The sequence below is a fragment of the Galeopterus variegatus genome, unplaced genomic scaffold (assembly GCF_000696425.1).
Source record: "Galeopterus variegatus unplaced genomic scaffold, G_variegatus-3.0.2 Scaffold1694, whole genome shotgun sequence".
Classification (NCBI taxonomy): Eukaryota; Metazoa; Chordata; class Mammalia; order Dermoptera; family Cynocephalidae; genus Galeopterus; species Galeopterus variegatus.
Window position 1 is genome coordinate 481,647 of NW_007727805.1, and position 27,876 is coordinate 509,522.

General features: G+C 45.0%; 1 protein-coding gene across 1 annotated transcript in view; it reads left to right on the top strand.

The window, feature by feature from the left end:
• ASIC2 (acid-sensing (proton-gated) ion channel 2) overlaps window positions 1-27,876 on the top strand; it is a 289,508-nt gene that overhangs the window by 251,743 nt on the left and 9,889 nt on the right. Inside the window, exons 5-6 of the mRNA XM_008578482.1 lie at window positions 23,291-23,441; window positions 25,801-25,857. Of these exons, the coding sequence (XP_008576704.1) occupies window positions 23,291-23,441; window positions 25,801-25,857 (208 nt within the window). The remainder of the gene's footprint in view (window positions 1-23,290; window positions 23,442-25,800; window positions 25,858-27,876) is intronic.

Consider the following 27,876-nt stretch of genomic DNA (forward strand, 5'->3'; position numbering starts at 1 on the left):
CCATTAATCATGGAGGAAGCGAGAGCAAGGAAAGATGGAGCCATTGCTGTCCTTCTGACTCTCATGGAGAGAGGCCAAGGGCAGAAAGACTCAAACCGTGCCATATGGGATTCAATTTAATTTACGAATTTCCTGAATAGAACGAAAAGAATGTCCTGAATATAAAATGAGATAAAGAAAGAGCCTAAAGCTCTGGGCTTGAGGTTTCTTGGTAGAAATATGCTGCCAAGGGAAAGAAAGGGATTCCTCTGCACAGGTTCAGGACTGGAGCACAGGACTGAGCTAGGAACCTCAGCGGGTCCACAGGAGTCTGATGACCATGGAGAGAGGCCAAGGGCAGAAAGACTCAAACCGTGCCAGATGGGATTCAATTTAATTTACAAATTTCCTGAATAGAACGAAAAGAATGTCCTGAATATAAAATGAGACAAAGAAAGAGCCTAAAGCTCTGGGCTTGAGGTTTCTTGGTAGAAATATGCTGCCAAGGGAAAGAAAGGGATTCCTCTGCACGGGTTCAGGACTGGAGCACAGGACTGAGCTAGGAACCTCAGCGGGTCCACAGGAGTCTGATGATTGCAAAGAAACCTCCCTCCTTCCCCCTGGGCATGACAATGCTCTCCAGGCACCTTCTCAGGCCTCAAGAGCAATGAAACTGCAGCAAGTACCAGTTCAGCCTCTCGCCAGCCAAGCAGTCCCAGAGAAGTGGAGGGTGGGGGTTATATCAGACGTCCTATTCCATCTGTTCTAAGTCCGATATTTTAACATCTCTGAAATTTAGATGTGTCTTACAATTGATGCCCTCTTACTATTAATTGGTAGGGTATTTTTTTAATGGTATGCAGAATAATGGTGACTCTTACAATGGTTAGCGTCTTAAATTTGATGAGATATGGTAATATCTCTGGTCCCTTCCATCTCAAGCATCCTAAAATTTCCATGATTCCATGAATCTGAGGCCCTCATTACAGACCATCTTTATCTTCAAAGATACACTCATCAAGCCCCATGGACAGGCACCAATTTTCACTAGTTCTTGGACATTCGGTGTTATCCATAGACCAGCAGCGTCAGCAACACCAGCTTGTCAGAAATGCAGTCTCAGGCCCCACACCAAACCTAGTAAAGCAGAGCCTACATCTTAATAGGATCTCCTCATGATTCCAGCATATTCAAGTGTGAGAAGTGCTATAATAGTTCACACTCCCCCTCCAGCAAGCATATACCCACACACACGCACATGCACACACATAGAAATCCATTTGCAGAAGAACACTGAGCCAGAGCCTTATTATAAAGAAGAACCTCCATGGGGCACCATTTTATCTTATTTTTGCTCATATACACTGTGAGGAGCAGTCTGTATCAAGTGGAAATAGGAAGGAAGACCGTGTGAGGACATAGGCACATGCTCTTCCCTTAAGAGGCAGAGGTGCGGGCCGGCCCGGTGGCGCACTCGGTAGAGTGCGGCGCTTGGGAGCATGGCAGCGCTCCCACCGAGGGTTCGGATCCCATATAGAGACCAGTCTGCTCACTGGTTGAGCGCGGTGCGGGCGCGACACTGAGGGTTGCGATCCCGTTACCGGTCACCAAAAAAAAGACAAAAAGGAAAAAAAAAAAGAGGCAGAGGTGGGCAGATGGATTACATAGCTGCAGCCACACCCTTATAGACAAAAAAAAGACAAAAAGGAAAAAAAAAAAAAGAGGCAGAGGTGGGCAGATGGATTACATAGCTGCAGCCACACCCTTATAGATGGCAGAGCTGGAGCTGGACCTGGACAAGCACCTCCAGCATCCCCCTACCACCTTACTAATCATGTGACAGACACCTCTCCCTCTCTGCCCTTCTCCTTCCTGGTCCTCTTCCTTGGAACCATGGTCCTCTGTGACCCTCGCCCAGAGAACCCACCACTCATTGGATCCCTGACACCCAGTCTAGTCCTGGATGCTCATCTCTGCCCCTGGACCTCAACCTCATGTCCGCATTTCCCATCTTCCTTGTGTCTTATTTCCGGCCCCAGCAAGACTCCCCAGGACCCTCCATCCATCCATCCATCCATCCGTTCGTCCATTAATTCTGCAAATATTTACTGAGCATGTGCACACCTGGGAACTCATAGATGCATAACCCATGCATAACTCTCAGGAGTTCACAGTCTGATGGAGGAGGCCAACCAATGTGTGAGCCACTGTTTATTATGCTTGTGGTAAGTGCTAGGAGAGAAGAGGCGCAGGGTGCTATGGGAGTCCAGACTAAGGGTCCTTACTCAAACAAGGGGGTCAGGGAAGGCTGCCTGGAGGAGTTGCTGTCTAAACTGATCTTCAGGAATTAGTAAGCATTTTCTGGGTGAAAGGTGGGAGGAAAGGTATTCCAGACATCATGAATAGCCTGAGAAAAGGCACAGAGGCAAGAACCAGCTGGTGAGCAATTTGTATCATGGAGCATAAAGCCTGGATCAAGTAGCAGAGAGAAAAGAGGCTGGGAGGCAGGTGGAGCTGGATCAAACAGGGCCCAGCAGGTCAGGTTAAGGATTTGGACTTTAACCTGAGGAATCATTTCTTCCCCAAATTCTGTTATGTTGTCATGCAACAGACATTTAATGAGGGTTTCCTGCACCAGGTGAAGTTGGAGTCACAAAGAGCCAGCAGGCAGGCTCTGTTCCCAAAGACCCTGAAACATTTGGAATAGATAGGAAGATGCCATGTCATAAAAAGACAAGTGGTGGCACAGGGCTGCATCCACTAAGCACCCAATAATCATATTGAAAGGGTGACAGGGGTCAAGACAAGGGAAAGTGGAAGGACAATCCAAAAAAGCTTCCTGGAAGAAGCAGGACTTGAGATGCATGCTTTTAGAAAACTCAGCCATAATGTAAGAATGTGAAGTAGACAAGGAGCAGGAAGTTCTTAGAAGACTGCTGATGCCAGAGGCCCTTGGAAACCAGAAGTGACTCTCACAGAATGAGCAGTCCTGGGGTGGGAGAGGAAAAGGTGGCAACTGAACTAAGAGGTAAGCAGCTTCACTGCAGTCAGAGTGAGTCAGGTGGCCGGACTGAGGGGGAGATGCTCAAGCAACCCCTGCACGTGAGCCATCTGGGGCCAAATCCCACATGTCCAAGGCCAGGCATTTGGTAGGGAGAGGTTGCCAGTATCATAACACAACCACCAAATTCTCACTGTTTTGAGCTTGTCAAACCTATGAATGTAACTCCTTTGATACAAGTGATGCTCCTGAATTATATTCTTGGATTTCTGGGATAGGGGTAAGCCACCCCACCATCACCCCTGGGAAATGCATCCAGCAGAGCCCTGACCAAGGGGCTAACGTGGGCTGGGCAGAGGGGTGGGAACTTGCCCAAGGAGACTGCTAATAGAGAGAAATGGAATGTGCCAAGAATCCCTCCTGCCCACCCACCGCACCCTGAAATAAGAGCATCCATGTAACAAGTTGCAAGCTGCAAATGGCTTTTCTTCCCATGCCAAGGCATAACTGATCATGCCTATTTCTCATCAGGGTCAATGAAAGAAGACATCTTACCCCAGTTTTTATATCTGGATGATAGTTTCTGAGCCAAGTGACTGAAGTCTAAATAACGAAGCCATGTTTACTTGATAAATGAAGCAATGGAACACCTAAGACACCACATTTGCTAAACCTGCACCATAAGCTTTTCTATAATGATAAATTCTCTCTGGAATCAGGCAAAGCTGAAAGCCACATGCACCCCCGAGGACAGCCTTCTGAAGAATTGTGGCTTGCACAGACACAGCTCAGGAAAAACTCAGTATTGATTTCCCTCACATGACTGTGCTGTGTTAGTGATAAAATCAGAGAATCCTGGAATGCTGAAACTGGAAAAGCCCTTAAAGCCCATCAAAGACCAGCCCTTGCTAAGCAGCCTCCCAATTTTACTTATGAAGAAACTGAGGCCCAAGGAGGTAAAGTTGCTTTGGTAACTGGCTTGGCAGCAATAGAGTCCAAGAGTTTAGTCATTTGAGCCCAGCTTTGGCCAGCCCTGGGGAAGAGAAATTAGTCCCCTACCTCCCTCCCTAAAAAGCTTGAAGGCCAGTGGGAGATGGGCATATCAGCCAGTAAGTATAGTAAGTTGTTGCCGTGCTGGGGTAAAACTCAAGCCTGGACACCAGAGTCGAAAGGCAAGAGGAACAGGTGGAGAAGGCTTCTTGGCAGAGGGAGGCAACTGAGCCTTGAAAGCTCTGTAGGTGGCTGCAGGCTGACAAGCAGGAAGGACAGTCCAGACATGAGGCAGAAGAACCAAGGTAGAGCAGCTGTGTGAGCCTGATGGTTTAGGGGAAGATGAGAACAAAGACAGGAAGGCCGATTGTGGAAAATCTTCTGGAGAGAAGGAGATTGTGTCTTATGGGGGAGAATGGTGATATGATTGGGTCTGCATTCTAGAAAGATCTGGTGGGGGTTAGATTAGAGGATTAGATGGGGGCACATGGGAAGCAGGGGGCCAGTTAAGAATCTGTTACAATAGTCCCAGAGAGAGATGATGATAGTCCCAATGGTGGAGAAGAAGCGACATGTGCATTGATTTGGGGAGATGGAATGTGTAGGTCATGTTCACACATTCAGTGGAGCCTAAGAGGGAGGGAAGAGGGGTCAAGGTCTTTCTATAAAAAGACCATGTAATTCCCTCCTACCCCCAACAGGAATAATTTCTCAAGTCCAAAAATTAAGAATCCATATAGACAGTGTTCTTCAGGTTCTAAGCTGAATTTCCACACAACAACTATCAGACATGAATTACAATACACTCTCTGGTTAGTAGAAGCCAATCTGCTGACTCAGGACAGATGGCCACCTGGATTTCCTAAAGTTAGAGAATTTGAGTTCCTGAATGTTGCACTAGACTGCAACATGAGTGTGGAATAAATTTATTGTTTTGCAGTCTAGTGTGATTGGCGGTGGGGCTCTGCTCCATGCAGTCATTCAGGAACCCAGGCTTCTTCCATCTTGTGGCTCTGTCCTCTAGCTTTTCAGACTCATCTCTCTTTAGCTATCAGCTGGGGAAAGAGAGAGCACAACTACTCAGCCAACGGGTCTCACAACGCTTCTCCATATCTCATTGGTGAGAACTAGTCACCAGACCAACTTAGATTCAAGAGGAGCGGAGAAAAGCAGTCAGCCCAGGAAGAAGATGATGGCTCTAGTAGTACTGGAGCTCTCATGGTCTCTGCCACACTGCCCTGGTTTATCTGTGCTATGAATTCACAATCTAGCACTTGACATTTTCTTAAGAAAGATGGTCTAGAAACTTGCTGGAGCTCAGTGGGCAGGATTTGCCTAGCCATCCCTGATCCAAAGATGCCAAACAAGCAGGGGCACTTCCTACTCTGGAGATCACTGGACACAGATCATGTCCATCATCCTGTGCCCTGGCCTCTCCATCCTGAGGAGAGGGCTGTGCCCTCCACCTGCCAGCTTCCCCAGTGCCAGGGGCTTTCTGTTCTCCACCTGCTCCTCCTAATAGGTTCCTTCTGCATCCACAAGAGACAGAGGCTCTAAGACAGTTGTCAAGAATTACCACAGCCCAGAGAAAGGACTGGGAGAATGGGAACAATTTATCAAGAAGACTTATAAGCCAATTGGGCAACTCGTGATCAAAGCTGTTTAGCTACCCAAAGGGATAGCAGGATAAATTACAGCCAGAAGAATTAACAATTACAACCTTGGCATCTCACATAGTAAAGGCTCATTCCAATCACCTGCCCTGTGCTTTTAAAATTTAGGGGGAAATGTTTGGGGGTGCCCGACTCTGCATTTATATCTTGCTCTGAAGAACTGAAGAATGGATTCCTGGGAAAGAGGGTGAGATAGGTATTTATAAATGAAATCTTTTCATTGGGTCACTCTTTCAGATCTATTTTTTTTTCCTCCAACCCCATTTTAATTTCTAGCAGTCAGTGGCTCCTAGTGCTGGCTTTTGAGAATGTGAGCTCTGCTCTGTCTCTCTTCCCACTAACATCACTGTCAAGCAGCTAATGATTTGTAAACAGGCATGACAGCCTGCACATGTAGCTGCCATTTAAAGGAACTTGGATAAACCTTTTGTGAAAATCATGGATCCTTGAATAATTAAAATAATTCCTGCCCTCACCTGAGGTTGGGTGAATTTTACAGACTGATTTTTCTTAAGGTAAACAAAATTCTTCTCCCAGATTCTGTTCACAGATCATCTCAAAAAAAAACCCTCCAAGACAGAGAATAACATTCCTATTTCATGAAGAAGTAGCTGAGGCTTAAAGAGGTTCAATAATTTGCCCAAGGTCACCAAACTAGCAGGTGGTGAAGCTTAGGAATTTCAAGCTTAGGATATCTGACTCCAAACCCATAGTTCTTTCTTCTCCCAACACAATCCCCAAGTAAGGTGCCTGCCTGTGAAATTCTGGGGAAGACACCAGAGATAAGTCAGTTGATTAATATAATTTTTAAAAGCTCCTAGAAAAAGACAAAACTTGAATCCACAGGGCCTTGGACAGCATGACAGTCAACACTAGGTGTATAGGATCATCCTCCCCCTAGCACAGGTAGCTGGACAGTAACTCAAAAAGAGAGCTGGGCAGCGTATGGGAGCATTTCGTGTGTGGCAGGACCAGGAGTCAGGAGACTTGGGTTCCCACGAAACCCTGCCTCTGACATGCTGGATGATCTCAAGCAAATAACTTCACCTCTGCTAGCCTCAGTCTTCTCATCTGCAAAACGGTGACTGAGAGGGAAAGAGGAGACCTTCAGTGGGGCATTCTGAGACATACAGGAATCTCTCAGTAGGTCTCTGATAAAAAAAGGTCTTCTTTCTGAGAGCAGGGGCCATCACCTGGGATGCTCTTCAGCATCAGAGAAGAGCTTCAGCATCAGACTGTCCAAGTTTGAATCCTGAATCTACCCCTTACCAGCAGTGAGACCGTGGGCAAGCGTCTTCACATCTCTGCCTCAGTTTTCCCATCTGTATAGCAAGGATGTCAGTAGTACCCACCTCATACCTAATCTATGCAGAGCGCCCAGACAAGAGGGTGTCAGTCTAGGTTTCCCCCCACTCCCCCTCCCACCTCTATTGTATGCCAGTCTCGCATGTCTCTCAGGAGGTGTGTTCTCCTGAGAGGAAGTGGGGGCTGAGGAGTGGCCTCTCGGTTTAGATCTGTGATCTGGAGAATTTTCCCAGCAGCCACATTCAAGTATAAAGACAACCTTGTATAAAGTATAGAGAGGGATCAGCAGGTTACATCTTTTTGTTTGCAGTCCCCAAGGTTGGGCTTCAGGTCCTCAGTCAAGGTCTTCTTCAAGCTGAGCAGGCTTGCCTGCTACCATTTTCTTCCCTAACTTTTCCACCTCATTCAAAAAGCCTTGCCTTGATCCATGGGATCACTAGGGGGCACAGTGAACAGGAGACAGAGTGTCCAGTAGGGCCAATGAGCCCTGGCATGAGGAATCCCTCCCCTCCCTCCCCTGCCCTACCAACCAGTGCCAAAAAAAACAAGAGGGAGATTTTCCCTGGGTGCAGTCCTGTGGGACATTGTGGAGTTCCTGTTATATACCAAACACTGTGTAGATGCCTCAGTCTGTATGTTAATACTCCTGTAACCCTATGAAGTAGAGATAATTATTCCCATTGTGCAGATGAGGAAACTGAGGCTCAAAGATATTTTAAAACTTGCCCATGCTCCTACAGGCAATAACGACGGCTGCCATTGACTATGCATCTGCCCCGTACCAGGCACTGAGCCCTTTGCAGTCATGAGTCTAATTACTATATTTCATCAAATATAAGGTAACAATGACCACTGTAAGGATCAATATTATTTTATGTTATAGTAAGAAAGAAAAACACTGCCAGTTAAACTATAACACAAAGCTAAGAGGCACTGCTGGTAGGAGTTACAGACATGTTCGGATGTGGAAAAACGTGCATCTTCTAACTGAGGAAATATAGAAATTATCAAACATTGAGATGGGTACGGTTATTCCCAATTTTCAAACTGGGAAACTGAGCCAGTAAGTGAGAAAGCTAGACCCTACACCCAGGTCTGCCTGAGGCCACAGCCCAGTCTTCTAACCACACCATGCTACCCCAAGTATTGACTAAGAACCTGCTGTGTGCAATTGGGCTAACACTCTCCCAGGCTGCCCATTCAGTCTCCACTGCAAGCCTGTGGGGTGGTCCTGGTATTCCCCTTCTACAGATGAAGAGACTGTGAGGATTACAACCCAGGCCTGGCCACACTCCTTTCACAGCATCATGCAATACATCACCTTCCCCTTCCTGCCTCTGTAATCCCCAAGCAGTCTTTTCCAGGAGACCATGCGGTGTCCATGCAGACACTGATGTGGCTCCAATGGGCCCCCACTGGGAAGGGGAGGGTACACGTTCTTCTCAGGACCCAGCCAGGAAGGCAGGGCAGCCTGGGAGAAGATAATACCTGGGACCTGACCCTTCCTTTCAGGTGAAATTGACAGGCAGTACACTCCCTACAGCCACACCCCACAGTCTAGGCAGGCAGGCATGTGCTGGGGACAGAGACCCAACCCCAACTTGGGACTCCAAGGAAGGGACTATAGGACCCAAGCAGAATTCCTGTCCAGGGGGATAGGGGAACTAGCAGGTTTTTAAGGTCCAGGGCTCCAGACCTGGAACAGATTTCAGGGACTGGACTCCACCACCTGTGTGATCTGCGGCAGGTGACATGACCTCTCTTGACTAGTTTCCTCTTCTGTAAAATGTGAGTAATTACCATAACCGATAGGCTATATGCATTAGGACATATGTGGACATCCAGAAATCTAGTCCCTTACCTGGGTTTTAGTATCAAAATTCTTCCTGGCCACAGGTTAGTCCTGAGAGATGCATTCAGGTGTGAGCTCTCTGGCTAGCCTCAGTCCCCTAAGGTATGGCCTTCAGGGAGAAGAGGCCCTTGGGAGCAGTGACCAAGAAGCCAGGGGGTGTCTGGGAACTGGGGCTTTATTGGTTCACAAACTGAAATGTGTCTGTCCACATGGGAGAAGGTAGATACTGTCTTAGTCTGCTCGGGCTGCCATAAGAAAACACCACAATGGGGAGGCTCAAACAGCAAACATTTATTTTCTCATACTTCTGGAGGCTGGAAGTCAGAGATCAGGGTGCCAGGGTTGGTTTTTGGTGAGGGGTTCAATGAACATCCCCTTCCGTCCTTATTCAGCACTAAGACCTGCAGCTTGGTGCTGAGTTGGCTGAAAACATTCCCACCTAGCTCAGAATCTGTTCTGGGGCTGTGGAGGACTGAGGTGGTGACAGAGGGGACACAAGGAGGGAAGTAGACCAAGGTGAGGACAGGAGGGCTGCAGAGACCAGACTGGGCAGGCTTCCCCTGGATTCAGCCCACCCCACACCCAGCACCCTTCACACTCTTCACCTAGGCAGAAGCCACCCTGGGACAATAGACACCCCCTTACCTCCCACTCGGATGTATGGAAAGTGGACTTTGAATGGAGCTAAAGCCAAAACTGTAGCAAATGCATTGAAGTATGCTCCACTTTAAGAAAACCCATTACGTGCACATTCCAACCTGGACCCAACTTCCTTTTCAAATATACTCATTGAAAAAAGCAAGGTTCCTCATTCCAAAAGAGATTGTGAACAGAAACCAACATGAGCCCCCCCGCAACATTCTCCTGACCCCCGCCTCACCCTCTAATCCAGGAATGTCTCCTTTGCAAAGTAAATGTAATGTTTTTAAGAGGAAAGCATGGGATGAGGGGAATGAAGACAGATAACTAGACAAGGAGCAGAGTGAAGCCCCAGACGGGTCTGCAGTTCAGGGACCCGGCTGCTCAGGGCTGCCCCAGTGTGCTCTCTGGAGGCGTCATCCAGACCTCAGTCCATGTGAGCAGAGCCTCTGGCAGTCGTGCAGTGCACACCCTGCACGGCTGTACATAGAGCTCCGAGGTAAGCCAGTTTAGCACAGAGAGAGGTCACTCCTGCTGGCCTCTTCTGGACTCTTCAGTTGATGATGCTGCAGGGTGGAAGTTGGACTGAGGGATTTTCTTGGGAAGATAGAAATGCAACCAGAAAAAGAAAAGCAGGAGGAGGAGGAAGAGGGAGGGAGGAAAATGCAGCACAGAAATAAAGTCTGAAAATCCAACTCACCACTTTCCAGATTACAGAGCTAAGAGTGGGGGTCAGAAAAAGAGATTGGGGGAGCCAGGACCTCCCAGTACTATGTTGTGGACCTCAGCAGCACTAAGTCAGGTGGTTGACCTGACCTGGGCCCTGCACAGAAAAAGACAAAGGCACACTTAAGGCAATAGCCTGGCCCGGGGCTGGAGGGACTAAAGAAAACCTGAGCTCAGAGGTCTAGTGCCTGGTCCCACTTCAGCTTGTGGGTAAGTGGCCAAGCCAGGTCTGTGTGACTCCAAAGCCTATGCTCATTTCTCTGAGTGAGGCCACCTCCCCACCTGCATCCCTGGAACATTTCTCCTCTCCCTGTTCAACCTACAAATCACACACCAAGGCAATTTGCTGGAAACACTGCTGGCGCCAACAGCGCTTGCCCAAGAAATTGTGTCCCAATGAAGATGTGATTATAACAGCACATCGGCATGCACAGACACACTAAAATGCTCTTCTGCTAGGGAAGCTTTCACATTGGAAAGGGGAGGAGAGGGCCTGAATTTAGCAGGGACTATACCTACAGTGATTCATTGCCTGTGTGGGATTCACAATAATAATCACAGAGAATTTTTCAGTCACTTGGTGTTACAGTAGAGGCTGGTCCCTAGGCACTGAGTGCTGCCCCCCAGCCCAACACTCAACCAGGTGCCAGCCTTGCTGGGATGCCTGAAGCTCCCCCAGCAGGCCAGGCCTCTTTATACCTCTGTGCCTTTGCCCATGTAGTTCCCTCTACCCAGAACACCCTTCCCACTCCTGGTCTGCTGAATGAACCACACAGTCTTCCTAGACTCAGCTCAAATGTGACCACCCCCTCCATAAAGTCTTTTTTGAACACTTCCTCCCCCACGTTGGTCTGACCGTGCCCTCTTCAGTGCCCTCACTTTTTCTGTACATTATCACCTCACTGTAGCACTTGCTTTGTTATGTGTATTCTGTTCTTTCTAGACATTGTTATGTGCATTCTGTTCTTTCTAGACTGTAGGCTCCCGTTGGTCTGACCGTGCCCTCTTCAGTGCCCTCACTTTTTCTGTACATTATCACCTCACTGTAGCACTTGCTTTGTTACGTGTATTCTGTTCTTTCTAGACATTGTTATGTGCATTCTGTTCTTTCTAGACTGTAGGCTCCATGGATGTAGGAACCATGTCTCACTCATCTTCATAGCCTCAATTCCAGCATTGTTCCTGAAACAGATTATGTGCTTAATGAATATTTATTGGACATGTGAAGGTTGTTGGATGGATGAGTGGGTGGTTGGATGGGTAGGAGGCTGGATGGATGGATGGACAAATGGTGGACAGATGGGTGGGCAGGTGGATGGATGGTAGACAGATAAACAGATGGGAGGGTGAGTGGATGGACGGATGGACAGGGTGAGTGGATGGATGGATGGATGGATGGATGGATGGATGGATGGGTGAAGAGACGGATGGATGAATGAAAGTAAGACTGCAGAGGCTGTCTCTGTCCTCATGGCACCAAAGCTGGAAGGATTCTTGTAGAGCTTCAGAGGCATATCTAGAGCCAGAAAGACCAAGGTCAAAGTCATGATAGAATGAGGCAAGTTACAGTCTTTCAAAAAAATCCACTTGCTTTTTTGCATAACCAATTCACATTTTCTGCTCTTGTCACATTCTCTCCCACTCGTAGACATTTTTGCAATGGATATAAGCTTATTATTTTATTATTAATCACAAACCATGGGTAATTCACTTTTTAAATTGATTTTTGTTGCTCATTAAAGTGCTATATCAGCTACTACTGCTACTCAGTTTATAGACATTTTTGCAATGGATATAAGCTTATTATTTTATTATTAATCACAAACCATGGGTAATTCATTTTTTAAATTGATTTTTGTTGCTCATTAAAGTGCTATATCAGCTACTACTGCTACTCAGTTTCCAGCCAGCACAGCAAACAGCCACGTGTGACTCCAGCGCAGGAGCAGAGCGTCCCCAGATTCTGATTGGGCGGCTCCCCGTGTGGTCCGATTGGTCCAAACACCAGTCGGGGATGCTTCTTCACAAGAAAGCAGATTGTGGTTACTGTTCTTGCAAGGAAGTCGTGTTGAGCACATTCTGTATTTTATATAGTACATAATAAGTTTTGTCTGTTCTATGTGAATATTTAGCAATGTGTGGTTTGATGGCTTCTACATATGAAGCCTCCCAAAATGGAACATATCCTCCTTGATTCCAGTTTCAATCAAATGGCAGTATTCAGATAAGTTTCTAAGACCACGTCTCTGTCTGACTGGTGATGTCTGCCCAATGCCCAGGATGGGGGGAATGGGAACAGTCACCTGGTTAACCTTAGAGCACCTGCCACCTAAACTATACTACACCTCAAAGTGATCTATTCTGAACCCAGATGCTGCAGATGAAAAACCTGAGTCCCCTAGAGAGGACAGCAGGTTAACAGCAGAGCCAAGATTAGGATGCCAAGAGCCTTGCAGTCAGACAGACCTGGGTTTGAATCCTGCCTCTGCCATTGCTTAGCAGTGTGGTGTCAAGCAAGTTACCGAAGTTTGCTCATCTGTAAAACAGGGAATAATAATATTTAGCCTGCAAGGTTGTTGTGTTTAATGAATCTATGCAATATTTCCCAAATTGGGGTCTGAAGAACATGTTCCCGTCTCTCACATCTCTGCACTGGCCTCCATCCACCAACCTCTGCCTCCTGTGGACCCGTGTTGCTATGGTATATTTTCTTTAGGCAAGGCAGTATAAGCCAGTTGTGAAAAGTGTAGGCTGCTGGGTTCCAATCCCAGCTCTGCCACCTACTACCTATGTGACCAGAGTCACTTAACCTCTCTGGGCTCCAGTCTCACCAGATATACTATGGAGATAATAAAAGTACCAATCTCATAAGGCTGTTATGAGGATTCAATAAGTCAATCCTAGTAAAATGCTTAGAACAGTGCCTGGCCCATAGAAAGGGTTCAACAAATATCAAGTATGTTTATCCCATCAGTTAGTCTACAGTCAGTCATTTGGGCAAGCGGTACCTAATCTCACAGGGTCACTGTGAGGATGAAAAGAGATGATATTCTTAAAATTACCTACCACAGGGCCCAGCACAGAGTAGGTACACAGCGACTGGCAGGTGTTATTATTGCTCAGTCTCTTTACAGTGACTTTTGCTTATTCCTGATCCCACCCTTTCTGCTTTGAGCTTGTGGGTTGGACTCTTACTGAAGCCAGGCAGGGGGAGCGAGAGGGGGCTCACTGCCTCTGTGCTCCCTGCAAGGACATGTCTCCCCTGAGACCCCACTGCTTCTTCTTTTACCAGTTGATTGGTAGGTTTGATTTTAGTATTTTATTTGATTTTAGAATTGTTTAAAAGGAGCACAATATAATCATTTGTGAACACACTTAAATCACCCAGCAGGATGCAATAAAAACATCAAACTGAAAATTATGGTTCAAAAAGCAGGCTCTGATTTCCCCTCCATCTGGGTGGGCGAGATAGAAATTTGCACTTGTAATGAAAGGTGGGAAAACAGATGGGGGGGGGGGACTTGCAGGCATGGCTGAAAGCGGGGGACCTGATGGGGCCACCTGATCCTAGAACATGGAGCCTCTTGGAACACAGTGCCCCTGACTAATGGGACAGAGAAGCCCAGAGAGGTTGAGTGTCATGCCCAAGGTCACACAGGAAAACCTGAACATGGACTAGTCCAGGACTCAGATGTGATCCGGTACTGAGCCTACCTCAAAGCAGAGCCGCTAGGAACCAACGTGGTGGGCCCTCTGCTCCTGCCTGGCATAGAGCAAGTAGCTCCTCGTCCTTGTCCTCGGGGCTTGGGCTGAGATCCAGTGAGCAGGAAGAGATATGGGTGTACCTTAAGAGGAGGATACCACCTGGGATGGGCAAGTGAAACCAGCCACCAGACAGATACCCCAAATGGACTTTTATAAACACTTCCCCAATCTAAACACTCAGATTCAGCAAACGCATGTGAACACGGTGCGAGGTTCTTCCGTGGCCATTGTCTCATTTGACCCTCAGGGAAGCCCTAGGAGTTCAGAGTATTACCTCTCTTTTGTAGGTAAAGCCGCGAGTAGGGCCCAGAGTAGTTTGGTAACTTGACCAAGGCCATACAGCCTGTCTGTGGTGGTGCCGTGTTCTTGTACCCCCTCACCTGTGTGGGTTGGGAGAAGAGGGAGAGAACAAGCCGAGAGTAGTTTGGTAACTTGACCAAGGCCATACAGCCTGTTCGTGGTGGTGCCGTGTTCTTGTACCCCCTCACCTGTGTGGGTTGGGAGAAGAGGGAGAGAACAGTCCCCACGGTCTGGGACATGCCCCAAGGCAGTGGCAGGAAGGGCTGAGGCAAAGAGGAGCCGCTAAGGAGCAGATATCCAATCTCCTTGCCTCTCCAGCCCCAGTGCCCGGCCGGACCTGGCACATCCCAAGAGCTAATGAAGTATTTGTTCAACTGGGCTGGACCACTGGGCTGGCTGGGCTAACAAAAACCTTTTTGAGGCCCCCGACAAAGTCACAGCCCAGACTGTACCCCACTCCTGCTCCCTGAGCACTTTCTCATCAGTGGGAGCCTTGCCAAGCCAGCTGAATACCCCCCTCACCATGTTCTCTGAAAATCAGGTTGCAAAGGGGATTTTTTTCTCTCTTCTCTCAAGGCAGTTTTTCCCAGAGTTGAAGGCTTTCTGCTGGCTCTGAGCCAGGTTCACACTGGCCTCATCTTGATCGGTTTCTCCAGGCAGAGAAAGGGAAGAAAACGTGTTCTGAGCCAAATATTTAGAGCAGACAAATCATCTGAGAGCAACCCACCCACTTACCACCCTGCAGCCAAGACTGAAGGGAAATGCATAGACTCAAAGACTTCAAAGTCCCTGGAGCTTAGCAGCTAACCAGTCACCACCCCTGATTTCATGGAGCAGATAAGACTCCCTCCTGCCCCAACGGTGCTCTTCTCACAATGGCAGCCACAACACTTGCGTCACTCTCACAAGCATGAAGATTAGTGTTCAGAGCTGCTGGACACTCACCTTCCAGCCAATAGCATGCTGGAGAGACCCCAGAGAGAAGGCTTCAGAAGTAACACAAAATGAGCATGACACAGGTCATCAGAGCATGTGGCTGCATTATTGATGCAAAGGGCCAGCCACTAGTCAGGGAGGTAAGAGGGCAGGGACGACTCACAGTGAGACTCTGGCTCAGTTTATTCCACATCCAGTATGCATCAGGCACTCTTGGAGATGTTTCATCTTGTTAGAGACAAGGCAGAAAAAAATATCACAGCATCCGGCTTTAAAATTCCTCTTGGGAAGGGAACTGCCTTTCCTTGGGAAAACACCATGATGCAGTGAGACTCTGCAGGAAGGGAAGTCGCCATGGGCCAAGACTCCAGAGGATGATGAAACTGCTCTGGAATATGTTGATTCTGCTCCTGGAAAGGGCAGGAAAGCACATGAGGAGAGAGAGAGAAGGAAGGAGAAAGGAGGGGGAGCATGGAGAGGGGCCAGGATTCAGCAAGGTGAAGGAGTCCTCTATTCCAGCCAAAAGTTTTGCTTTGCTCTGATGTAGACCCCTCCTCCAGCTCTGTCTGGTATCTTCCATATGTTCTAAAGCCTTGGGCAAGTGGACTTTCTGTAGAACTTAACCAAGGGCTGAGTTTTATGCTGAGTCCTTATGACACAGGACGTCAGCCAAGGGTAACAGCTGGGCTACACGTACCTTACCATGTTCAAAACTTACAGCATCCCTCTGAGGTAGCTAATATCTCAGGGTTGATTTTCACTCAAATCATGAGAGGTCAGAGAGGCTCAGCCACTTGCCCAAGGTCCCCAGCTAGTAAGTGGAAGAGCCGGGATTCAAACCCAGCTTAGTCTTGACCACGAAGCATGTGCTCTTCACATGGGCATTCCCAGCAGAGGACAAACCAGGATCTCAGCCGTGTGGGTTAGTGAGGAAGAGGAGGAAGCCTGGCCAGGCCAGAATGAGGCTGAGGACCTTGACCCAGCCCTGGGAAGATACCTGCAGGGGTATCCCCAAACCTAGAGGCATTTGGTCCTGGTGAGCATCGTGTCCAATCCCTGAAGCAGGAGACCAAGTGGCTGACAGAACAAAAGAGCCAGGTGAGAATCAGGTGAGTATCAGGCGAGCTAGGTGGGCATCTCTCCTAGTCTCCCTACTCCTTTCTCTCTCCTCCTGTGCTTTCTGACCCTTGCCAGGAACAGAAACAACACATCCCTAGCAGTTTCACCATCCTCTCAGCCTCCGCTCAACAGCAGTCAAGGCCTCAGAGTGTGGGCTGCAGACACAACAAGGACAAGGCAGGGGCCCAGGAGATTGGCTGGACTCCCTTAGAGCCACTACCAATCCACTCTAAATCATAGAATATCAACCCTTTAATGAGCCTTGGGAATAATCTATCCCCCAATCCTCCCTCTCTACAGATGGGAAAACTAAGGTCAAGAGGGGAGGGAGCAGTGACTTATGCAAGGTCAGACAGAAAGCCTGGTCAGTTCATAAACTCCAACAAACAAAGAGGAGAGAGCAAAGCAAATTTTCCAGGGAAAAGTAGAACAGGGCAGTGAGATAAAAACAAAAGGGAAGAGGCCTGACAAGTCCTCCTGGAGTGTTTCTCCGTCCCCCACACTGATTTCCTTGCTGTATGGGGGCAGTGTAGTACAGTGTGACAAGCACATTTGGAGTCAAAAATCTGCTGACTCTGCCACTCACTAGTTGCATGATCTTGCACAGTGACTTAAATTTTCTGAAAGTCGGTTTTCTCAACAATAAAATGAGAAAAGGAACATCTACCTCAAAGGACTTCTGTGAATATTAAATTAAATAAGTATAGAGGCTCTTGGTCTCCAGGAATGGTGGAATAGCTAGTATCAGACTGTCTCTTGGAAAAAACAATCATAAGCTCTGGGCAAAATATTTTAAAACTACTATTTGACAGCACCAGAGAGGGACTAAAAGCGGGCACAAACTGGAGGGTATACAACCATTGAAAAAAGGGAACGACACTGGGTGAAATACACATTTATTTACCTGACCTCCCCCTCGAGGTATTTCAAAATTCTAAGGAAATACTGGGGATAGATCCCAACCATAAATCACCAGTCATTAAGTTAAGGAGCCGGAAAGGTTGTCAGAAAGGCTGAAAATTGGGAGGGGAAATCCTAGAAAGGAGGGATCCACAGAGGGGGAGCCTGCAAATTTTTACATAAACATCCATAAAATCCTAGGCTGAACCTTGAACTGTGTATAGATGGGAAGAGACTCCAAGAAGCCCAGGAGGAAAACAACAGTTTAAAGAGCTGAGCAGTATCAGCAGCTGCCACTGTAGGGGAGATAGACTTTGCTTTTCAAGTCCCACCAAATTAGAGGGACTTCATAAACAATTCAGGCTTTCCATTGAAACGCCAGAAGTGTCATTTTTTAGGAGTTAAGATCACATCCCAAGACCAAGAGCTATAGCCCAGGTCTAAGGGCAAAACTAAAATATGCTCACTGTTAAACAAAGACTTAAATGGTGCCTCCACAAAAGCAAAGTGATCACTATCAATTTAATTTAATTCTACCTGCTAGAACAAACTCAATACTATTCAGGGGACAGTAATCTATCCAGGGTCACTATGAAGAGTTATAGACAATGTCCAATCAAAAACAACTCTGCCTTCCAGTATACAATCAAAAACTACTGATGCATGAAGAAAGAGAAAACACATGAAAAGAAAAACAAGCAATCAGTAGAAACACGTCTACATATAACCCCAGTGTTGGAATTAGAAAACAGCAACTTTATAATACCAGTGTTAAAAATGTTAAGTAATTGCAGAAGAAGATGTAAATAATGAGAGACTTTTAGGCAAGATATGGAAATGTTTTTTAAAAACCAAATGGAAGTCCTATAATTTTTAGGCAAGATATGGAAACTTTTTTAAAAAAAACCAAATGGAAGTCCTATAACTGAAAAATATAAAATATAACTGAAATTTATAAATTGTTGAATGGGACCAACAGAAGACTGGATACAAAACAATAAATGAATACCAAACTTGAAGACAGGTTAATAGAGATTATTTAAGTAAGACACAAGGAGAAAAAGACTGATAAACATGAAGGCTCGGCCTCAATGTCTTGTGGAAGAGTATCAAGTAATCCAACATACATATAATTGGTATTCCAGAAAAGGAGGAGAGACAGAATAGGGAAGAAAAATAATTGAAGAAATATTGGCTAATATTTTTCCAAGTTTGTTCAAATGCATCATTCCCCAGATCCAGGATCCTCAGCAATCCCCAAGCAGGATAAATGCAAAGAAAACCACATCTAGGCATGACATAGTTAAAATCCTGAAAATCAATAATAAAAAGAAAATCTTTAAAGCAGTCAGAGGGAGAGAAAAAGGCATAATATGTACAGGGGAACAATAAAAACAATTATGATGGATTCTCATCAGAAACAACGGAGGCCAGAAGACAGAGGAATAACATTTTTGAAATGCTGAAAGAAAATATTTATCAACCTAGAATTCTATCTACAGCTAAAATATGATTTAACAATAAATACAAAACTAAGACATTGTATAGATAAATGAAAACTGAAAAAAAAATTGCCACAAGTAAACCCTTGAGAAATTCTACAAGAAATATTAAAAGAAGTCCTTCAGCTTGAAGGGAAATGATATCAAATACAAAATTCAGATCTACAGAAAGAGTGATGAACAATAAAATGGTATATGTGTGGGTAAATATAAAATACATCTTTTCTCTTTTTTCTTAACTTTTTAAAAGCTCAGTGGGCTACCTAAAGCAAAAATAATATAATAGTGTGCTATGGTGTTTATAATAGATGTAGAAGTAAAATATATGACAGCAATAGCACAAAGGACAGAAGAAATATAAATATAATTGTATGTGATGGGCTACCTAAAGCAAAAATAATATAATAGTGTGCTATGGTGTTTATAATAGATGTACAAGTAAAATATATGACAGCAATAGCACAAAGGACAGAAGAAATATAAATATAATTGTATGTGAGGTGGTATAATATTAATTCAAGGTAGACTGATAAGTTAAGGATGACTATTATAAATCCTAGAGCAACAACTAAAAATAATAATAATACAAAGAGGTATAAATCAAAATCCAATAGTGGAATAGAATGAACTACTAAAAAAATACTCAACCCAAAAAGAGTCAGAAAGAGTGAACAAAAGAAAATATAGCAGTGGGGGCAAATAGGAAACAAAGATCATGATGGTAACTTTAACCCAACTATATAAAGAATTACATTAAGTGTAAACAAGTCAAACCCTCTAATTAAAAGGCAGAGATTGACAGATAGGATAAAAGATCTACACTCACTTACGCTCTTTACAAGATGTATACCATAGATATATAAAGATTCTGACAGGTTAAAAGTAAAGGGGTGAACAACAGCAATAACAAAAAAAAGAGCAAAGTATGGAAAAAGATAAATAGTAAGCATAAGAAAGCTGCTGTTATTATACCACACAAAATAAACTTCAAGACAAGGATATTACATGAGATAAAGAGGGTTATTTCACAGTGATAACAGGATTGATTCATTAAGAAGATGTAACAACCCTAAATATGTATGTGCCTAATGATGTTTCGAAAATACACAAAGCAAAAGTTGACAGAACTAAAAGGAAAAATAGACAAACCCATAGCCACGGTTAGAGATATCAACAATCCTCTATCAGTAATTGATGAATAGTTAAAGAACAAAAATCAGTAAATGTACAGAAGATTTGAACATCGCTATCAAACAACTTAATCTAATTGCCTTTTATAAAACACTACACCAACAATATAGAATGCACATGCTTTTTAAATGCACATGAATCATTCACCATGATAGGCTGTATTCTAGACCATAAAACAAATCTCAATAAATTTTAAAGGAATAAAGTCATGGGGAGTGTGTTTTCTGACCAAAAGCATAACTAAATTGGAAATCAATAACAATAAGGAAAAAGAGAGAGAACATATATTATCAATATCAAGAATGAGAAGACATCACTACAGATACTACAGACATTAAAAAATAATGAGGAAATATATACAACTTTATGCTAATAAATTTTAAATCTTAGAGGAAATGAACAAATTCCTTCGGGAACAAAAACGCACAACTTACCAAAACTCCCACAGGAAGAAATAGAAAATCTGAATGTCTCTGTATGTATTAAAGGAATTAAAGTAATTTAAAATCTTCACATGCACATACACAGTCACTAGGTCCAGATGGCTTCACTGGTAAATTCTATTAAACTTTTAAGTTAGAAATGATACCAAGTCTATACAAAATCAGAAAACAGAGGAAGAGGAAACACTTCATAACTCTTTTTACGTGGTCAGCACAAGTCCAATACCAAAACTTGACAAGGATTTTACAAGAAAAGTAAATTAAATACAATATCCCTCATGAACATAGATGTAAAAATCCTCCACAAAATATTAGCAAACACACAGAATAATATATAAAGAGGATAATAAATCATGACCAAATGGGGTTTATCCCATGAATTCAAGGTAGGTTCAACATCTGCAGACTAATCAATATCATTCACCATATTAACAGAATAAAGGAGAAAATTATGTCATCATCTCAATGGAAAAAGAAAACACATTTGCCAAAACACAAAACCCATTGATGATAAAAAAAACTCTCAGCAAACTGGAAATAGGACAGAACTTTCTCAATCTGACAAGGGCATCTAAGGAAAATACATATCTAACATATTTAATGGTGAAATAATGAATCCTTTCTTCCTAAGATCAGGAACAAGGCAAAGATATTCTCCATCTCCATTTTTTTTCCAACATTACACTGCAGTTTCTAGCCAATGCAGTGAGGCAAGAAAAAGAAATAAAAAAAATAAAGATGAGAAAGTAAGAAATAAAACTCAAAAATAAAAAAGAATGAACTGATTACATGCAAGAGCATGAAGGAATCTCAAAAACATGAATGCTGAGAGAAAGAAGACAGACACAAAAGAGTATATACTGTATCATTCTACTTATAGAAAATCCTAGGACAGGCAAAACTCATTTATAATGACAGAAAGCAGATCCCTGGTTGCCTGAGAGTTGAGGGGATGGAGTGACTGTAGATTGGGAACTTTTAGGGGTTAATGGAAATATTCTGTGTCTTGAGATGGTGGTTGTTACCAGGGTGTATACATTTGTAAAAAATTCATTAAATTGTACATTAACATTGATGCACTTTATTGTATATAAATTATCTTAACGAAGTCAGTTTTTAAAGTAGGAAAAATAGATACCATTAAGAAAATGAAAAGGTAAGCCACAGACACAGGAAGTATACAGAAGATATTCACAGTACCTTTATATGACAAAGGATTTAAATCCTTTGGAGAATTTATTCAATATTCTTATAATTCAATATTCTTACAATTCGATAATAAAAGTGAAAAGCAAGGTTTTTTTAATGGGCAAAAGACTTAAAAAGACACTTCACAAAAGATAGTATATGAATGGCCAATAAACACATAAAATTGTGCTCAATGTCATCCATCATCAGGGAACTGCAAATTGAAACAACGAGATACAACTACATACCTACACGAATGGCTAAAATTAAACAGATGGACAAGTCAAGATTTCACAGTAACTGGAACTCTCCTATACTAGTGGCAGGAGTATGAAGAGTAGAATCACTTTAGATAACAGTTGGGCAGCTTCTTATAAAGTTAACTTACACCTATCTTATGAACTAGCTATTTCACTTCTCGCCATTTACTCAAGAGGAATTAAAATATACGTCCACAAAATGACTTATGTATAAATATTCGTAGAGTCTTTTTCAGAATTACCCAAAAGTGGAAACGATCCAAATGCCCATCATCAAGTGGATGCATAAACAAATCATGGTGTATTCATACAGTGCAAAACTCTTCAGCAATAAAAAGGCATGAACTCCTGATGTACATAACCACGTGGATAAATCTCAAAGACATTATGTTCAGTGAAAGAAGCCAGACACAAAAGACGGTGTATTCATACAGTGCAAAACTCTTCAGCAATAAAAAGGCATGAACTCCTGATGTTCATAACCACGTGGATAAATCTCAAAGACATTATGTTCAGTGAAAGAAGCCAGACACAAAAGAGCGAATAGTGTAAGGTTTCATAAATGAGGTTTGAGAACAAGAAAAGCCAACCTATGGTGACAGAAATCATAACAGTGATTGTCTGGAAAGGTGGGGGGCTGATTGGAAAGGGACAGGAGGGAACTCTCGGGTGATAAAAATGTCCTATATTTTGGTTGATGGGGTGGTTATTTAGGTGTATACATTTGTCAGAACTCTTAAAATTTGTACATTTTACTGTATTTTTTATTCTTCAATCTTGAAAAATAGGTGTAAAAGACTTCACTTGGGCTTAACACATAGTAAGTGCTTAACAAACATTAGGTCCCTCAACCTTCACCCTCCCCATCCCCACCAGGCAAGTACCAAGATGCTGGAAGAAAACTTATGGCCATCAGACCTCTGAGAATGGGAGTATCATTTTCCCCAGAGGGGTGTCATCCACAGCGTGACACTGTAGAATTGCTCTAGCCCAGGCCAAGGATAATAAATAGAAATGATTCTTCTGCCGAAGGCCATTTCATCCTGAATCCTGCTGTAGGTATTGTACACCTGGTGTAAGTCTGGGGTTCCAATGTGCCAAGCCAAGAAATTTAGTTGGGTCATTCCAAGAGATCAATGATTCTTCTGCCGAAGGCCATTTCATCCTGAATCCTGCTGTAGGTATTGTACACCCGGTGTAAGTCTGGGGTTCCAATGTGCCAAGCCAAGAAATTTAGTTGGGTCATTCCAAGAGATGTGATGTGACAAAGTATGGAAGTGGGAAAACACACAATATGGTTAAGAGACCCTGAGGAGAACAGCATTTATGGGAAAGCTATAAAAGATGAAGTAGGAAAACTAGTGTTGAAGCCAGATGTCAAAGGCCTGTAAGGTCAGTGGAGTTGAGATTGCATGTAGTAGATGCTTATTAATTGTTTGTTGATTGAATAAGTGAATGAAGAGCCACTGAGTCTGAGGCATCCTCCAGGGCTGACCATTGCCCCTCCTCTCTGTCTTGCAGCTCACATACCTGCCCCCACCGTGGGGTGAGTGCCGATCCTCAGAGATGGGACTCGACTTCTTTCCTGTTTACAGCATCACCGCCTGTAGAATTGACTGTGAGACCCGCTACATCGTGGAAAATTGCAACTGCCGCATGGTCCACATGCCAGGTCAGTGCCAGGGGAGGGGTGGCCTCAGGGACTCACCTGGACTGCCTGGGACCATCTCTGCATTTCTCATCCTAATGAGAAACACTTCACTCACTCCACTAGGAGCCAAAGGAGTGTTGTTCTGGGAATACTATTTGGTGCCTACACATGTAGAGGGCAGATTAGAAACATCCAGTCCAGCAATAAAGACAGTGTCCAGAAGAGTTCAGATGTTTGGAAAACGTTCACCCCGATGTTCAATATGTTTGCCAGTTGTTCACTGCTCTTGCCTCCTGGAGTTTAGTGTCCAGATAACAGGATGCTTGCAATTCTTGCATCCTGGTATAGTACATGTGCAAACATCCAGATGTTTGTTGCTTTCACCCAGATGTTTCCATTCTTACATCCAAATGTCTAGCACTCTTTCAAATGAGGAAAAAGTCTATTAGCCAGCAAATAAACGTGCATGTGCTCACACTTCTGTTGTCAGACTAATAACACATATAGCCATCTCATTAGAAGTAGTTGGCATGTCAGAGACTGAAGTGTGGAGTGGGGAGCTGGTCTGGGAGGAATAGTTTGGTGCTGCAGCATGGAGGGATGACTGGGGCTGGAGGCAGTGGCCTTGGTTTCTAATTCAGTCTCCTCCACTCACTGTGTGACCTGGTACAAGTTACTAAACCTCTCTGTTCTCACTTTTATTATCTTTAAAACACAATCATTAGTTATGAGGATAAAATCAGGCTAGGATATAAAAATGCTTTGTAAACTACAAAAGTCAGTGACACAGGGAAAGGCAACCAAATGTCATGTAGACTGAAGATGTACTATGTGCCAGGAACATTGCTATTATATTTAGTGGTTACTATTTCATGATTATATTATACTTTGTTTATTTAACTAAATCCTTATGTCAATCAAACATTTAGTTCATTACCAATTATTTTCTCTTATAACTCATGCTGAAATGAACTTCCTCATACCTATACTCTGAGTTATTTCATTAGTAATCAGTGATTTCCTTAGTGTAATCTAAGATTAGAATTACTGATCTTTAAAACTGTCCCTGCCTAAAGGGACATTGTCGATATGATTAAGATTACCAACCTTAAGATGGGGAGATTATATGGTGGCCCAATCTAATCACATGGGTCCTTAAAATTGATGTCCCTTCCCAGGTAGGGTCAGAGGGAGATGTGACTATGGAGGAAGGGTCAGAAAGATGCAGTTTGGTTCACTTTGAAGATGGAGGAATGTGGGAGGCCAGTGAATATGGGGGTGGCTTCTAGAAGGTGGAAAAGGCAAGGAAATAGATTCTCCCCAGAGCCTCCAGAAAAGAACACAGACCTCCCAATTCCTTGATTCTAGCCCAGTGAGACCTGTGTCTGACTTCTGACCCACAAAACTGTAAGATGATACATTTGTGCTGCTTTAAATAATAATAATTGCCTCTGAACTTTCTAGAAGACAGAGCAAAAAGGGAAACAAATCATTTAAATTGTTATTATTGAAAAGGAGGAAGTATATCAGCTCTTCAGCTCTGAAAAGGGTTTCTGGAGAAACAGTAAGGAAAAGGTATTATAGTGAACGTTATTAACACTTGGTCAGAGAAAGAAAAGATCCTGGATTTCTACAAAGAGAGCCCAGAGAGGAAAACCCAGCACAGGTGAATGTTACTTTCCTGATGCTTGGACTGAGCCAACAGCCAGTGAGGTTTCCCTGGTAACACCTGAGCCCACGGCAAGCAGCAGAGGTTTTAATCTTTCCACCCATGACACTATTGCTGACATCTCCATTACTAACGTGGAATCAAGGGCAAAGCAATGAGGAAACACAAAGCAACCCTCACTCACACATAGCAGTGAGGTGTGCCAAAAAGAGCTCCAGTCTCCAGATCAGCTGAGCTCTGTTCAAAGCCCACCTCCATCACTACCAGCTTTGGTGTCCTGGGACGGTGGGATGCTTAAGCCTCAAATCTCTCGTGGGTAAAACAGATACAGTATTCCCTACTGCAAAGGGTACCTGTGCAGGTCAAAGGAAATGATGAGTGCCTGGCTTAGAAGGTGCCACCACCTCTCCACTCTCAGTCCCTAAGGCAGGCTCACCTGTCACCCACAGGAGCTGGTTGGAGCTACAGAGCAACCGGGAGAAGTTAGCCAGGCAGGTCCTGTTGTCTCCTGCACAAGGAGGTGAACAGCCCACAGAGCAGATCAGAAGTCAGTATCCCAGCTCCGGGTACAATCTGATCATGACTCCCTTCTGACTGTCCACTGGCAGATGGCTGCCCCTCCCCCACCAGGAGGCACTCCCTTCCCTAAGCCCAAGGAGGGGCAGTTTGCTGACCCACAAGGTAACTCACCCTCGTGTTTCTTCTTTGCAGGGGATGCCCCTTTCTGTACCCCTGAGCAGCACAAGGAGTGTGCAGAGCCTGCCCTAGGTCGGTACTGGGGGAACAGGTGGAACGATAAAGTGGGAGGGAGAGAGCTGAGACAGAGCTCATGGACGTCATCTGGATGTGGGGAGAGAGACTGGCTGGGAGAAGGAACAGAGAGGGGATGACAGGAGACAGGCGGGGCAGGATGGAATCGCTGCAGGGCCAGGAGAGGGAGATGGAGAGGAGAAAGGAGAGGGTGGGGAGAGAGTTGGTGCAAGTGGGTGAGGGCTGGAAAAGGCGTGGGGGCGAGAAAGGAGCTACAGAGATGGAGAAGGAGTGGATGACAGGGTGGGAACCAAGGGTGCTAAGGAAGGCAGGGGAGAGGACACAGATGGAGAGAGGATGGACGATGAGCAGCCAGGTGGGCACCAGGTTGGCGATACTTCCCCTCACACAGGCCAGTGGCGTTCACACGGGGAGGCTGAGGTTATTCCACCTTTCCCATGCAATGTCGAGCCAGGGGTGGGGGAAGTTGGGAAGAAAGGCCAGGTTTGCATTCCACGTGTGCAAATGGAAGGCACAGGCACAGAGCACTCCCCCTCCTCCTCCCCAGGACAGCCTGCTGGGTGTTTGCAGATTCGAATAACCCTGCTGATTCCCCAGCTGGGAAAGGCCAGGTTTGCATTCCACGTGTGCAAATGGAAGGCACAGGCACAGAGCACTCCCCCTCCCCCTCCCCAGGACAGCCTGCTGGGTGTTTGCAGATTCGAATAACCCTGCTGATTCCCCAGCTGGAACACTGCAAGGGAGGGAGATCACACAAACAATCTGCCACCTCAAAGCTAGACCTGCTCTACATGGCTGCCTCTCTCCAGACCTGGGAAATGGTTTAGAATCAAGACAAGCAGAGAGAAGTTTTAAACAATGAGCACTTAAGTTTGCTCTGCAGCTGCGCTTGCTGCAACCAAGTGGGGGCAGCGCTGGACTCGCGTCCAGATTCCTCCACGTGGACTAGAGAGGGAGGGCCCGCTGACAGGACAGGGGTGACTTCTGACATGTGCAAAGACTCGCTCTGTGGAATACTGGACGAAACTCAAGTGTAGCCAGAAATACCGAGATGGGTAAAGGAAAGAGGGAAGGAGGAAGGGGGGAGGTCTGAGAGAACAATTATTCTGACACTTGTGGAAGTAAGACTTTAATTCAGGACGAATGCAACAGCTGTCAAGATTATGACAATAGGAGGAAGAGATCAGGCTCAACTCAGAATCCAGCAAAGACAGCTGGGGATTCCCAGCCAAGGAGTAGAGTGGGAATCAGTGAGTGGAAAATCACTAAGAGGAGACATCGAGGGTAGGGGGGATTTTTGCTAAACCAACTTAACAGGATCCTTGCTGAAAGCAGGCCAGGGAGGTCAGATATCAAGGATGGGGGGAGTCTCTCTAAACTGACTTTAGGAGGTTTTGCCATAACCGGGCCAGGCAGGCCCAGCAAGGGTAGGGGCCAAGGTCGAGGCCTAGTCAAGAAGAGAGGTCAGAAGAGCCTGGCTAAAGTGTGATCAGAGAGAGTCTTTGTCAGAGGGAGATGATGCCTGAAGCCACCTTGTCTAATTGGAGCAAGAGAGGAGAGGGAGAGAAGGGTTTCAGATGCAGGGAGGTTGCCTCCTGGGAAAGGAATTGAGGATGTTTGCCAATGCCCTAACCCAGCAGGCAGAGGAGGTGGGCATTGGCTATGAGGGAGCCCCAGCAGGCATACCACAGAGCCCCGACTGCAGGTTAAACGGTCTCCCATGCTTGCTTTCACAGTGGCTCATTTTGTAGATGAGAATACCGACTGCAGGTTAAACGGTCTCCCATGCTTGCTTTCACAGTGGCTCATTTTGTAGATGAGAATACTGAGGCTAGGAGCAGAGAAGAAAGCGCTGGGAAAGTTGCAGGAACCAAGACACCCTGGAAGTCTATTCTCCAAAACTGGTACCTTTCAACAATTTTTAAAGATTGACACAACACTAGAGGAAGCAGAAAGAAAACAAAACCAACCTAGAGCAAGAGCCCAGCTCACTTCTCAACTGCTAGAATCCAGCTA